Raw genomic sequence first — 14,924 nt, 5'->3', positions numbered from 1 at the left:
ACCTGTGCTTTAATGACTATGCAAAGGCTTTCAACTGTGTGAATCATGACAAATTATGAATAACATTGCTAAGAATAGGTATTTCAGTGTACCCACAGAGTACCTTGACCGAGCTGTTGGGAAAGATCACCTTGACAAGACAAGATGGAGCATCCATAAGTGGGTTTCCACCTGCAGCTTCTTCTAGATGAGTTTGACGAGGATGAGTTTAGTCAGTTCAAATCACTATTAAAGTCCCTTCCCCAGCAAAGTATAGCTTGCCATCAGGATTCCCCAATTACTGACACTGACGTTGCTAATGGGAAACAACTGGCAGAAATTCTCAACAACTGCTGCAAGTACTGAGTGGAAATGGTGACCATCCAGATTCTTCACAAAATAAACCAGATTGGTTTGTCTAAGAGAGCCATGGATGAAATCCAAGAACCAACTGTGGAATCCCTTTGTGAAATGAAGTCCATGTAACTAGAGATGACACCAACTCCAGAACCAAAAAGATCAAACTGGGAAGACATAGAAGAGCTGTTAAAAGTAGACCCAAAATTTACAGAGGTAGATGATTCCACCAACTTAGAAACAAAACTGTATATGATATTTTAAAAGACAGTTACAACAGATGAGTATAAAATTGTATTGAAGAACAAATTTGAGCAAATCTGGAAGAACAACTTTTGCCTTGAAGTCACTAGAAGCTTTTGGATTGTCACTGAGAGATACAAGGCATTGATCACTTTCTGTAATCCTAAAATGTTTCAGGGCCATTCCCCCACACAGTGGTGGTGGGAAAACAGGCCTGTTGGTGTTGGGAAAAACACACTGGTCAAAAAGTTAATGATAGACTGGACAGATGGCAACCTCACAAGGAAATTCCAATATATTTTCTATCTCAACTTCAAGGAACTCAACCAGATGGGATCATGCTGTTGTGCTGAACTGATTGCCAAGTACTGTCCTAAGTTGAAAATGCCTTTCTGGAGGTGATAGCCCACACAGAGAATGTCCTGGTTATCATTGATGATTTTGATGAACTGAGATACACCCCTGGAGCACTGATCTGTGACATAAGTGATTACTTGAAGACTCCAAAGCCAATGCCCATCCTCTTGAGTAGTTTTATATTGAAAAAAATGTTCCCTCAAACAACTCACCTGATCACCACACAACCTTGGATGCTGAGGGAACTCCGGCATCTCATCTTCATAGCATTTGAAAGTTTCTTGGAAATGAGCAGGAAGGAATATTTCTTAGAGTCCTTCCAAGATGAATATGAATCCATGAGAGTTTTTGACTTGACAAAGAGCAATGCAACTTTTTTCAGCATGTGTTTGGCACTCATGGTATGCTGGATTGTCTACACACGTCTGAAACTGCAGATGGATAAAAGGATGCATAAAAAAATCACACTTGCCAAATTACCACATCATTATTCCTGCATTTTCTATGCAACCAGTTCATACAGATGCTTGGCACCTGCCCCAGCTGGTACTTCCAAGCACCCTTGAAAGTTTTATATATTTCCTAGCATCTAGGGGTGTCTGGACATGCACATCTATGTTGGAAGGGGAAGATGAGAAGAGACTTTGAGTGAAGGAGTCTGAGATTAGCCCTTTTCTAGGAAATATAGTTCAGAAGGACAAAGACAACGAAAACTACTACTCCTTTGTCCACCTCAGTATCCAGCTGTTCCTTGCTGCCATATTCTATGTTTTAGGGAGTGAGGAAGAAGACTAGGAAAACTACAGGAGGGACATTGGGAATATCCAAAAAAATCTATTCTTCACTGAAGAAGTATTGCAGAAGCCCAATCTGACCCAGTTAGGATACTTCTTATTTGACATCTTGAATAAAACAGTGCCAAGGAGCTAGAGACAAAGTTTGGCTACCAAGTGTCAAGTGGGGTCAAAGAGGAATTGCTGAAATGGAAAGTGAAGTCCAATAAGAATAAGCCCTTCTCGTTAATGACTTTGAAGGAGATTTTTCACTGTCTCTATGAATCTCAGGAGGAGGAATTTGTGAAGGATTCAATGGCCCATTTTAATGAACTGTCTCTACACTTAAAAAATGAAACTGACATTACACATACTGCTTACTGCCTCAAGTGTTGTCAAAATCTGCAGATTTCACGTAAGGTAACAAAGGAGATGTTTCTGGAGAATAAATCCTTGAAATCAAACTCTGAGATTCAGGGGTACAAGAAGGAGCAACACATTCGTTCTATCTGGATGGAATTCTGTTGCACGTTCGGATGGTATCTGTGGACATCAATCAAAATTTCCTTAGAGGCTCTGCAGTGATTCTTTCTAAACGTTTAGCCTCCAAAACACTTAATCTCCAGAAGGTGGCGCTCAACAATGTTTCACCAGCAGAAGTTTATGAGGAATTCTGCGCTGTTTTCTGTTATAAAAAGACTGGCACATCTGACCCTTTAAAACGATGTCCTGAATATGCTTCCTTTGTTGTGTGCTCAGATTCTGACCTACCCAGAATGTAACCTGCAGTATTTCAGGTTGGGGGTTCTTTCCGCTACCATTCTAAGGTGGGGTGAGTTCTCATTTGCCTTTAAAACCGACCAGTCCTTTAACATGCCTAAATCTCATAGACATTGAGCTCTTGGATGATGGTGTGAAGTTGTGTAAATCACTGAAGAAATCAAACTGCTCCCTACAGAGGTTGTCGTTGGAAAACTGTCGTCTAACAGAAGGCTGTTGTGAGGGTCTTTCCATTATGGTCAGAAATGAGATGCTGACACACCTGTGCTTGGCAAAGAATGAGCTTGTGAATGGTGGGGTTCAGTTTCCGTGTAAGGGCTTGAGTGACCCCAACTGTAAACTAGACCCTGGTTCTGTGGAGCTGTGGTATAACCGACAATGCCTGCAATCATCTCTCAAAGTTTCTTCAAAAAAAGTCGAGCTTAATGTGCTTGGGTGTGGGGCAGAATTGCATCAGAATTATGAGGCTGAATTTTCTGTGTCAGACCTCAAAGGATCCAGTATGCAACCTAAAATGTCTCTGGTTGTGGGGATGCACTCTGGTACCTTATAGTTGCTTGGACCTCTCATCTGCCTTTAAATGCAAACAGAACCTGACAACCTTGGACCTGGATCAGAATTCTTTGGCATATAATGGGATAAAGATATTGTGGTAAGGCTTGAAGCATCAAAATTGTCCCCTAACTACACAGGTTAAAGATAGATGCATCTAATACTCAAATACAAAAGCTGCTGCAAGAAGTCCAAGAAAGCAATCCACAACTGACTATTGAGAATGACAACTATGATCCCAGTAAACACAGGCCTTCTTCTCATGACTTGTTTGTGTAAATGCCCCCTGGAGTCATTTCTCCCACAACGGTGATGACACATTTCCTTGGAGTCATCTTAGTTAGAGTTGAGTTGGTGACTATATACTATCTTAGTTTTGATATCTGTCTCAGGGCTTATATGAAATGTTCACAAACCATTTAACACTATACAATGTGACGTGCCTGTTTCACAAGTAGAAATCAAAAGAAATAAAGGTTAATGCATTCATAAAAGAAAAGAAAAAAAAAAAGAATGAGTATTCCAGAACACTTCACTGTGCTCATGAGGAACCTGTATATAGACCAAGAGGCAACTGTAGAACAGAAAAAGTGGATATAGAAGGGTTTAAAATTAAGGAAGGTGTTTGTCAAACTTGCATCCCTTCACTACACTTACTCAATCTTTATACTGAGCCAATAATGTGAGAAACTGGATGTATGAAGTGGTATGTGGCATGAAGATTGGAGGAAGACTCATTAACAATATGGTATATGAGAATGACACAACCTTGCTTGCTGGAAGTGAAGACAGAAAAAAGAACCCTGATAGCAGATCAGGAAAAATGAAGAACCAATAAGACTAGGTTCTGATTTCTACAAAGAAACTATGCAGGCAAGAAAGCAAAATTATGACATATGTAAAACTCTGAAAGAAAGAAAAAAAGAACCCAACAAAGAATAGTGAGCAAGCAAAGCTGTCCCTCAAATATGATAACAAAATTAGAATGTTGTCTGATAAACAGAAATTAAAGGAATTTTTAATGACCAGAAAAATTTTACAAAAATTGCTAAAGGGTGGTCTTTGGACTGAGAACCAGTAACAGCAGACAACAAACTGCGATTGCCATATATGACAACAGTAAGCAGGACTCACTCAATCCTGATTGTAGATGTATTTAGTAAAGTAAGGCAAACCTACAATACTAAATATAAGGAACCAGAGATATTAATTTATAATGAACTCAACTACAAAGTAGAAAGAGGGAATAGTGTAGATACAGAATTTATAAATGGCAAGGAAGTCAAGTATATTTCAAGATAAAATAGACTTTTAAATAAGAAAACATTTAATGAATTACAAGGGAACTTGTAATCTATCCTCAAAATGAATGCACCTGCACATTAAAATAAAAAAGAGGAAGATCAGAAAGATTTAGTAAATATTAAAACAACAGAAATTAAAATAATAGCACACAAACAAAATGAACTCAGCACAGAAAATTATGTGGAACAAAGAAACTAGCAGCTCCACAAAAAAACCTCAAAGCAAAATGACAGCAATCAATGTATAACTATTAATAATTACACTGAATATAAATTGATTAAATGCCCCAGTCAAGAGACAAAGAGAAAAGAATGGATAAGAAAACAGTGTCCTCCAATATGGTGTTTGCAAAAGACACTTCAAAAAGGTAGAGACAGCCTGTGTCCATAAATGGAGGAATGCTTAAACAAACATTAGTACATACAATGGAATGCTACACAATGTTGAAAATGGTGATGAATCTGCAAAATACCTCACAACATGGATACACCTTATTCTTAGTGAAATTAGTCAATCACAAATATTGTTGAGACCAATGTTATAAAAAGTTAAGAAAAGGCTTTCTTAATAAAAGAAACAATCTATGATGGTTACTGGGGAAAGTTATTTCATGGAGGGAAAATTATAGATGGTAGACACATGTTCATACGGGTAACAGGGCAGGCAATAAAGAAGAGAGAGGTGGGCAGAGGAAAGATTAAGGTTTCAGGAGACACAGGAAAAAATGCAATAGGTAAAGTTGTTGTTGTTAAATGCCGTCAAGTCAATTCCGACTCATAGTGACCCTGTATAGGGTTTCCAAGGAGCAGCTGGTGAGCTTGAACTGCCCACCTTGCAGTTCAAATGACTTTGCAGTCTGGCACATTAGCCCACAGCGCCACACCAGGACTCCAACAGTTAAAGTGAATAGAGCTAAATACTGTCAACTGATGGTACATGTAGGGGATTGCAATCATTTTAATGGATCTCATAGACATACCTTTATGTCTGACACATAGTGTCTAGCACATAGTAGGTGCTCAGGAATTATTTATTATTGGATTAAATAAAAATAATAAATTCGACAGTATTTAAATGATTGCTTATTTCACTTCCTTTTTATTAATATCTCACTTATTTTACTTTTTCTTTGGCTAGTAAAACACACAATAATTATTTCTAGACACTAAATACCGATTTGGAGTCCTGGTGTGGCACTGTAGGATAAGTACTAGATCTCAGAAGGTGATGATGTTTCAAACCCACAAACCACTCCTAGGATACCCTGTACAGTGTCACTATGAGTTGGAACCTACTCAATGACACTTAACAACAAGAACAAACATTGATTTATTTGTAATAAATATAAATTTTTGTTAATTGAAAATTAATACCTGGAGTATTCTATTTACAAAATTGTTGGAAAATCATAGACCTAATTTACTATGACTTTAAATTCAATTTTCATCAATTAGGCCATTAATTTTCATGAACCTAGGCTAAGCACTGGACTACAAGGTCATTTGAATCGCAAGGTAGGTAGTTCAAACTCATCAACTGCTCTGCAGAAACCTTACACAGTGTTGCTATGAGTCGGAGCCAGCTTGACAGCACTTAACAACAAAACTACCAAGGACTTTGTTGATTTTTAACTGCTTACTCCATAGATATTAGTGATTGCAGGTTGGAGTGAGGCTACGTGTACTATGCAGGAACTTGCTGTTAGGTACCACCAAGTTGGTTCCAACCCATAGGACCTAATGTGTAAGAGAAGGAAACTGTCCAGTCTGTGCCATCCACACAATTGTTCCTATGTTTGAACCTGCTGTTGCAGTCATTGTATCAATCCATCTTATTGAAGGTCTTTCTCTTATTTAATTACCCTCTACTTTACCAACCATGTTTTCCAACTGATAACCTGCACAATGTAATGAGAAGTCCCACCATCCTCACTTCTAAGAAGCATTCTAGCTGTACTTCTTTCCATACACATTTGATTGCTCTTCTGGCAGGTCATGGTACATATAATATTCTTTACTAACATAATAGAAATCTATGAAGTCTTTTTCAGTCTTCCTTATTAATTGTTCATCTTTAACATGCATTTTAGGAATTGAAAACATTGTAGCTTAGGTCAGTTTACAAAGTGGCATATTTATCTTTTAACCTTTTTTAAAGAGAACTTTTTGCAGCAGATTTGCTCAATGTAATAAATCATTTATTTTTGCCTGTTGCTTCCATGGGCATTGATTGTGGATCCAATCAAAATGAAATCTTTAACAGCTTCAATCTTTTTCTTTTTTTTTAATGTATTGTGATGTTGCAATCTAGTTGTTAAGATTTTGTTTTCCTTATGATGAGGTGTAATCTACTCTTACGACTGTAGTCTTTGATCTTCATCAGTAAGTGCTTCAAATCCTCTTTGCTTTCATCAAGCAAGGTTGTATCATCTGCATACTATAGGTTGTTTATGAGCCTTCCTCCAACACTGATGTTATGTTCTTCATATAGTCCACTTTTTTGGATTATTTGCTCAGCATGTTGATTGAATAAGTATGGTGAAAGAATATAACCCAGAAACACACCTTTCCTGATTTTAAGCCATGCAATATCCCTTTGTTCTGTTAGAAAGACTATCTCTCAGTATATGTACAAATCCACATGAGTGAAATTAAATGTTCTGGAATCTCTGTTCTTTATAATGTTAGTCATAATTTATTATGTTCCACACAGTCAAATTCCCATGAATAGTCAATAAAACAAAAGCAAATATATTTCTGGTATTCTCAGCTTTCAACAAAGATCTGTTGATGTCACCAATGATATCACTTACTCCACATCGAGCAGTTGCCTATTGAAATACTGCTGCACCATTTTAAAAGTATTTTCATAAAAAATGCATAATATCCAATATCTATTGGATAGCTTTTATTTGTGATGGGGGGTTAATCTCTGTTTGGTGGTTTTTTATGTTCACTAAGTTCTAAAGATAAGGAAGGGAGAAAGTGAAGACCTTCTAGGATATCTTTGGGAACAGAACTTGATGTGACATACATACTGGTAAGTTACATTCACTGGCAAGAAGAAGTCATTTGTTCCCATCTGTATGCATTGACCCCACACAATTGTGAGTTTTTTGAACTGTGATAGTTTGAGTGTTGGTGTAATGCTGGAAGCTATGTTGCTGGTGTTTCAAATACCAACAGAGTCACCTATGTTGAAGAGGTTTCAGCAGAGCTTCTAGACTAAGAACAGACTAGGAAGAAGGAATAGGCAGTCCACATTTGAGGAATTAACCCTTGAAAACTTTATAAATACCAGAAAGCATTATCTGGTATAGTGCCAAAAGATGAACTCCTCAGGTTAGAAGGCATTCAAAATATGCCTGAAGAAAAAATGCCTCCTCAAAGTATTGTTGTTTTTAAGTGTCACTAAGTTGGTTCCAACTCAAAGAGACCCTGTATAGGGTTTCAATAACAGAAAACTAGGCAGGTTTTACAATCCTCTAAATTTTGTTGTTTTGATTTAACCTTATTTTAAAAAAAAAATAAATCTTCAGAATATTAAATGCATTTATTTAAATATGCATTTAAAAGAACAAAAGTCAAAATTCTATATGTATCCAGGACTGTTGTTGCCTAAACTTTTGACAATGAGTACAGACACAAGCATTTCATAACCCAAAGAACAACTTGAAACATTCATTTTCATATCTGCTCCCAAATTGTTATCTTTTGGATAACAAGAGTAAATCATAAACCTATATTTAACTCTTTCATCTTGAATGATTTTATGCCAATAAGGTGTGGCACTGTGGGTTAATGCGCTGGACTGCAAAGTTGGTTTGAACCTCAGGGTTAGTGGTTCAATCTCAGCAGCCTTCCACTACCCTATACAGGGTAGCTATGGGTAGGAACCAACTCAACAGCACTTAGTAATAACAATATGTTACATTATATAATATCATAAAATTAATGAGGTTTGGTCATTTAAATTGGTGTTTGCTAGATTTAAAGCATGTATAACAGTGTACTAGGAAACTACAGCATATTTAAACAAAATATTAAAATTTGGTTTCTGGAATTCAGAATATTATAGCCTGTTGGGGTTGACAAATACATGATGTCTTTAATTTCTTATGCAAATAACATGGATTTTGGAGTCAGAGTGACTCCATATTGAGTACCAACTCATCTATTCACTACCTGTATGAATTTGGGCAAATCTCTCAACTTTCTGAACATTAGTACTAACATCTGTAGAACAGAGACAATGATATTTCTTACTTTTCAGGGCTGTTAAACACTTCAGAATTGGCTATGAGAGACAGGAATTTAATGCATGCCCCATATTAGGCAGTCATTAAAATGGTGATTTTCAGATTTTAATATCCTGAGAAATATTTTATATCTTTTCATTTTACTGGGTTATAACTAGGAAGAAGCAGCCACTGTAAGTCTTATGAATAGAAGTGGAATATTGTCTGATATAGCACCAGATATGAACCCCTAACATAGGAAACATTCAAAATATAACTGGGGAAGACCTGCCTCCTCAAGTTAGAGTTGATCTTAATGACTTGGATGGAGTAAAAATTTCAGAACATTCATTTGATGATGGGGCACAACTCAAAATTAGAAGAAACAGCTGCAAATATCCATTAGTAATCAGAACCTAGAAGGTACAAAGTACGAAACTAGAAAAACCAGACATAGTCAAAAATGAAATTGAATGCATAAAGATCAATATCCGAGGTTTAGTGAGCTGAAATGGACAGACACTGACATGTTGAATTGGAAACTCAAATTGAAGAGGAATGGCAATGCATTCATTATCAGAGCATTTCAAGACCTATCTTGAAGGTCTATGCTATCTAGGATAAGATAATATCTATACCCCTACAAGGAAGACCCCTTAATATCACTACTATTCAAATTTAAACACCAACCACTAAGTGAAGTAATGATGAAACTGAAGACTTATACCAACTTCTTCAATCTGAAATTGATCACACATGCAATCAAGATGCATTAATAGTTAATGGTGATTGGAATTAAAAAGTGGGAAATAAAGAGGGAGGATCAATAATTTAAAAATATGGTCCTGGATGCTAGAGATTCCATTGTAGAATTTTGCAAGTCCAATGACTTATTCACTGCAAATACCTTTCTGAAATAACATATATATTTATTATACACATGTACCTCACCAGATGGAATACATAGGACTCAAACTGACAACATGTGTGGTAAGGGATACTGCAGAATCTTAATACCATTAGCCAAAATAAGGCTAGGAGCCCACTGTGGAACAGATCATAAATTGCTCATATACAAATTCAGGCTGAAGCTGAAGACAATTAAAACAAGTCCATGAGAGTCAAAACATGACCTTGAATATACCTCACTTGAATTTAGAGATCATCTGAAGAACATAATTGCTGCATTAGACAATAATTATCAAAAACCAGTGTTATGGGATGACATCAATAAAAACATACATGGATCTTGAGAAGGGCACAGCCACCTTGAGAAGGGCACAGCCAATCTGATATGGGTGCAGTTATCTTGAGAAGGCACAGCCACCTTGAGAAGGGCACAGCCAATCTGATATGGGTGCAGTTATCTTGAGAAGGCACAGTCACCTTGAGAAGGTCGCAGGGAACACAGCAGCAGGACAGAAGAAATCCCATCTCAGAGACTAGACTGACCTTCAGAGATTAAAGTGTGAACAATCTTTTGTCCACTCATTTCCTTTTCTCTCTGGTGACTAGAGGGAGTGCCTGACTGAGCAGACAACTCCTCCACCACTGGAGGGTTCTACTACACACATGTATGGATCTGCTCAGCTATGAACTGTGTACCACTAGAAGAAAATTCTGAACTATTTTGCTATGTTTTGTTTTTCAGGTCCCCTGTTTACCTTAGAGTGGGCTTTTTCTCTTCCCACTTTACCCAAGAAGAGGCAGCATATTTGGAATATAGGCAAGCTCCAATCACATCCTATAAAATCCTACCATCTAGGAAAGAGCCAATACCAGGTTCTATATAATACATAGATAGCCAACATTTGCTAAAATTACTTGTAGTTGTGTAATAAGAGAAGTGGAAAGGGAAGCCTATCTTCTCATCACATCTAACAGAAGGCAATCAAAAAGCTTAAAAATATAGCAGCTTATTTTCATCTAATTCTTGAAAATACATCTAATTCTTGAAAAATGCCCAAGAAACAATCAAAGATCTCAATTCATATCCCAAAACAAGATGTTGTTGTTGTCAGGTGCCATCGAGTCGGAACCGACTCATAGCGACCCCTGTGTTGGGGACTTACAGGCCTAATAAAACACAAGAAGAGCATCCTGAAAGCAGGTAGGGAAAAGAGAAGTGTACTTAAATGGCAAGCAAATAAGATTAAGCTCTGATCTTTCAGCAGAAACAATGCAGGCAAGAAGGCAATGGGGAGATGTTTATAAAACCCTGAAACAAAACAAACTTCTAATCAAGAATCGTCTACTCAATAAAACTGTCAATCAAATACAATAGTGCAACCAAATCATTCCAAGATCAACAGAAGCTAAGCGACTTTGTCAAAGTCAAGCCAGCACTTCAAAACATCCTAAAGGTTAGACTGAGAACCAACAAGAACAGACATTTACAAATGTGGCAACACTACTGGAACTCAGTTGACAGAAGAGTCCAGAATAGAACAAAACTACAAGAACAAATTCAGAGAACCTGAGAGGTCAGTCTACTATCCAAACAATAACAATGTGAAATAAGGGGAAAATACAGGAACAGAGATCCAGGTGGTAAGAAGTCACATAGATTGCAGAATAAAATAGACTATTTTAAATGGAGGAAAAAGTTAATCGAATATAGGGTAACCTCAAAGAAAATAAATACTTCAAAACATATCAAGAAAATGAAAATCCAAGAAAAACATGGGAACATTAATAGTATGAAAAAACTGCACAAAAAAACATGAATTTAGTACAGGAAGGCATGCAGAACAAAAAACCAACAGCACCAAAAAAAAACAAAATTATAGCAATTAATTCATAACTATTGGTAATTACACTGAATGTTAACACATTATACGCACCAGTCAAGAGACAGAGAATGAAATAATGGATATGAAAACAAGATCCTTCAATATGCTATCTGTAAGAGACATACCTTACACAGAGAAACAAAAACAGATTAAAAGTTAAAGAATGGGCAAATATATAATAAACTAATTATAATAAAAAATGAACAGGAGTGGCAAGACTATCTGATAAAATAAACTTTAAGGCAAAAACAGCATAAAAGATAAAGAAGGACACTATTTAATGATTAAACTGTCAATTGAACAAGACGACATAACTTAATAAATATCTAGGCTCCCAATGAAAGACCCCCAAAATACATACAGCAAACCCTAGTAGAAATGCAGAAAGAAATAGACAAATGTACAATAATAGTGGAAGACTTTAATGCACCACTTTCAAAAAAGGGTAGAACACCCAGAAAGAAACTTGACAAATACACAGAGGAATTAACAACACAATCAACCAACTTGATCTCATAGATGTGGATGTTCAACCCAACAATAGCACAATACACATTCTTTTTCAGTGCACATGGAACAATCTCCAGAATAGACCATATGTTAGGCCACAAAACAAATTTCCGTAAATCTAAAAAATCAAAATGCTACAAAACATCTTTAAGATCACAATGATATAAAATTAGAAATAAAAAATTAGGAAGACTAAGGAAACAAACTCAAATACATGGAAACTGAATAACACCTCATTCAAAGCTACTGGTTAGTAGAGCAAATAAAAGGTGAATTTACAAAATTCCTAGAAACAAATGAGAATGAAAACACAACATCCGAAAGTCCATGGGACACAGTCAAAGTTGTGCTGAGAAGAAAATTTATTGCAATAAATGCACACATCCAAAAAGAAGAAAGAACCAATTAACATAACCTCTCTAACAATTAGAAACAGATCAACAAAGCAAACCTACAGTCACCAGAAGAAAAGAACAACATGAAGAAATAAAAAGTTATTAAAAAGACAGGAAAAGAAAAAAAAAAAAAAAAAAGGTCAGCATGGATGTCAGAAGACACTCCCAACTTGCCCTTGAGTGTAGAAAATCTAAAGCTAATGGAAAGAATGAGGAAGTCATAGAGCTAACCTTAAAAATTTCAAAGGGCAACTCAAAAAGATAAAGTCAAGTGTTATAATGAAATGTGCAAAGACCTTGAGTTAGAAAACCAAAAGAGAAGAATATGCTCAGCATTTCTCAATCAAACAAAAATGAAGAAAAAATTCAGGTCTTGACTTAAAATGTTGAAGAATCCTATGGGCAAAATATTGAATGATGAAAGAAGCATCAAAAGAAAATGGAAGGAATACACAAAGTCATTGCACAAGAAATAATTGGTTGATGTTCAACCGTTTCAAGTGGTAGCATATGATCAAGAACTGATGGTTTTGAAGGAAGAGGTCCATTCTGTACTAAAGGCATTGGTTAAAAAAAAAAAAAAAAAAAGTCTCCAGGAATTGATTAAATACAAATTGAAATGTTTCAACAAACTCATGACGTACTGGAGATACTTACTGGACTATGCCTAGAATTTTGGAAGACAGCTACTTGGCCAAGGGATTGGAAGAGATCTAGATTTGTTCCTATTCCAAGGAAAGTTGACCCAATGACGTGAAAAAGTCAGAGAAATTATCCTAAATATAACATGCAAGTAAAATTTTGTGAAAGATAGTTTTAAATGGCTGCAACAGTACACTGATAGGGAGCTACCTGAAATTCAAGTCAGTTTCTGAAGAAGATGTGGAACAAGGGCTGTCACTACTAACACCATATGGACCTTTACTGAAAGCAGAGAATACCATTGTCTAAGTTATCTAAAGCTGCTATAATAGAAATACCAGTGGATGACTTTAATATCCAGAAACATTTTCTTTTTCAGTTTCGGAGGCTAGAACTCAAAATTCAGAGCCTTGAATTTTCTTTAGAGAAAGGCATTCTCTTTGATGACTCTGAGGAAAGATCTGCTACAAGTTGTTTTCCTAGATTAAAGGTTCTTTCTCTGTTAAGTAAAAATAACATAACAAGAGAACAAACTGATCTTGTAAGCAAGAAATTTATTAGTAGGGTTGAAAGTACCTTGATAAGAGGAGACATGACATGCTTTGAAGTAACATGACACATATTTCCCTTTAGCAAGTATTAAACAATACAGTTATATTCTACTATGATAATAAGAGAAATGGGGTAACAAGTAAACTGGACAATTCTTCCAGGAATTTACCCAATTAGGAGAGGTTATGGCAAGTGGATGTATGTGCATTATTTTTACAAGATGAATTCTGTTGTAAAGGCTTCTGGGATATTGATCATCACCAATTTTGGGATGTATTTTACAGTTTTCCCACCTGGAAAGTTTTATCTTGGTCAGGGTTAGATGCTCTGTAACAGATTCAAGCTTGTTCTAGCCTCATAAATTTCTGAAAGACAATTTTAAGGAAGTTTTACAAAGGTGACAATGGGTATGACTTCAGTTTCTAGCTTGTGGGCTCCAGGATGGGGACAGGTGGTTTTTTGAGACAAAGTCTCTCTACCTGGGAAAGTCTCTACATGTAGGACAGTTTTATATTTATGTTTGTACTACCCGACATGCTGGGAATACTGTGTTCATGCTGGGTTTCTTAATTTAATTAACCTATTTTTCTTAAGATTTCCAATGAATCCCATCATGCTTCAGTCCTTGTCTCCTGTCAGTACGTGTGGACTCAGTATTTCTTGGAGATCTCCAGAAATCTTGGCATCAATATTCTCCCTGGATCTAGGTGCTTCACAGTACAAAGATTCTAGGTTGAAAGGATACACTCTACTCCGGGTTCTTCTACCTTAGAAGTTGTAGGTACCTCTGAGTTCAGTTCACTTCTCTTTCCTTTTCAATCTCAAAAGAGATTGGCACAATATAAAACATAATCCTGAAGATTGTATCTGACCTCATTTGCATCAGAGAAGTAGGATTTGTAACATAAGATAATTACATCAGTTCAGTGTTTAACACATCAAATCACATTATATTAGATCTTTTCATGGCAGATTATTTCATTTTAACAGCCAAACCACTGAGAATCCAGGCCCAGTCAAGTCAACACAAAACCTAAACTATCACAGTAACAAAGATGTTTACTTTTGCTTTATTGGCTATGCAAAGGCATTCAACCATGTGGATCATAACAAACTATGTATAACATTGTGAAGAATGTGTATTCCAAAACACTTCACTGTGTTCATAATGAATCTGTACAAAGACAAAAAGTCAGTGGTAGCAAAACTGGGGCTATTGAAAGGTGAAAGGTTTGCTCCAGCACTGTATCCTTTCACCATAATTATTCAATCTGTATATTGAGCTGGGTTATAAGAAGAAGAACAAAGTATCAGATTTTGGTTCTTTGCCTGGTGGGTTGACTTAAAACTTGATTTCTAGAGTCTGGGCCATCAGTAGTCATGTAGGATTTTTTGTCTGCTGCAGTTTTCTGTTGACTTTTAACCACAGGTCATGTAGTACTAAGGGACA

The 14,924-nt window shown here is 36.3% G+C and overlaps 1 protein-coding gene across 1 annotated transcript; it reads left to right on the top strand.

The window, feature by feature from the left end:
• Positions 1-747: 747 nt before the first annotated feature.
• Positions 748-2,294, top strand: LOC102837617 (NACHT, LRR and PYD domains-containing protein 7-like). Its single transcript, XM_006831081.1, has 2 exons — positions 748-977; positions 1,853-2,294. Exons 1-2 carry the CDS (start codon positions 748-750, stop codon positions 2,292-2,294), a joined length of 672 nt encoding a protein of 223 aa, XP_006831144.1.
• The last annotated feature ends 12,630 nt before the right edge of the window (positions 2,295-14,924 follow it).

The sequence above is a fragment of the Chrysochloris asiatica genome, unplaced genomic scaffold (assembly GCF_000296735.1).
Source record: "Chrysochloris asiatica unplaced genomic scaffold, ChrAsi1.0 scaffold00002, whole genome shotgun sequence".
Taxonomy (NCBI): Eukaryota; Metazoa; Chordata; class Mammalia; order Afrosoricida; family Chrysochloridae; genus Chrysochloris; species Chrysochloris asiatica.
The sequence above is the reverse complement of the archived record's forward strand: the minus strand, read 5'-3'. Positions and strand labels throughout refer to the sequence as shown.

Excerpts from the sequence above, each read along its gene's own strand:
- LOC102837617 (XM_006831081.1), top strand. The coding sequence starts at position 748 with ATGTTTCAGGGCCATTCCCCCACACAGTGGTGGTGGGAAAACAGGCCT. Across the intron at positions 978-1,852 it reads TTGAAAATGCCTTTCTGGAG|TGCCAAGGAGCTAGAGACAA; the intron begins GTGATAGCCCAC and ends TGAATAAAACAG.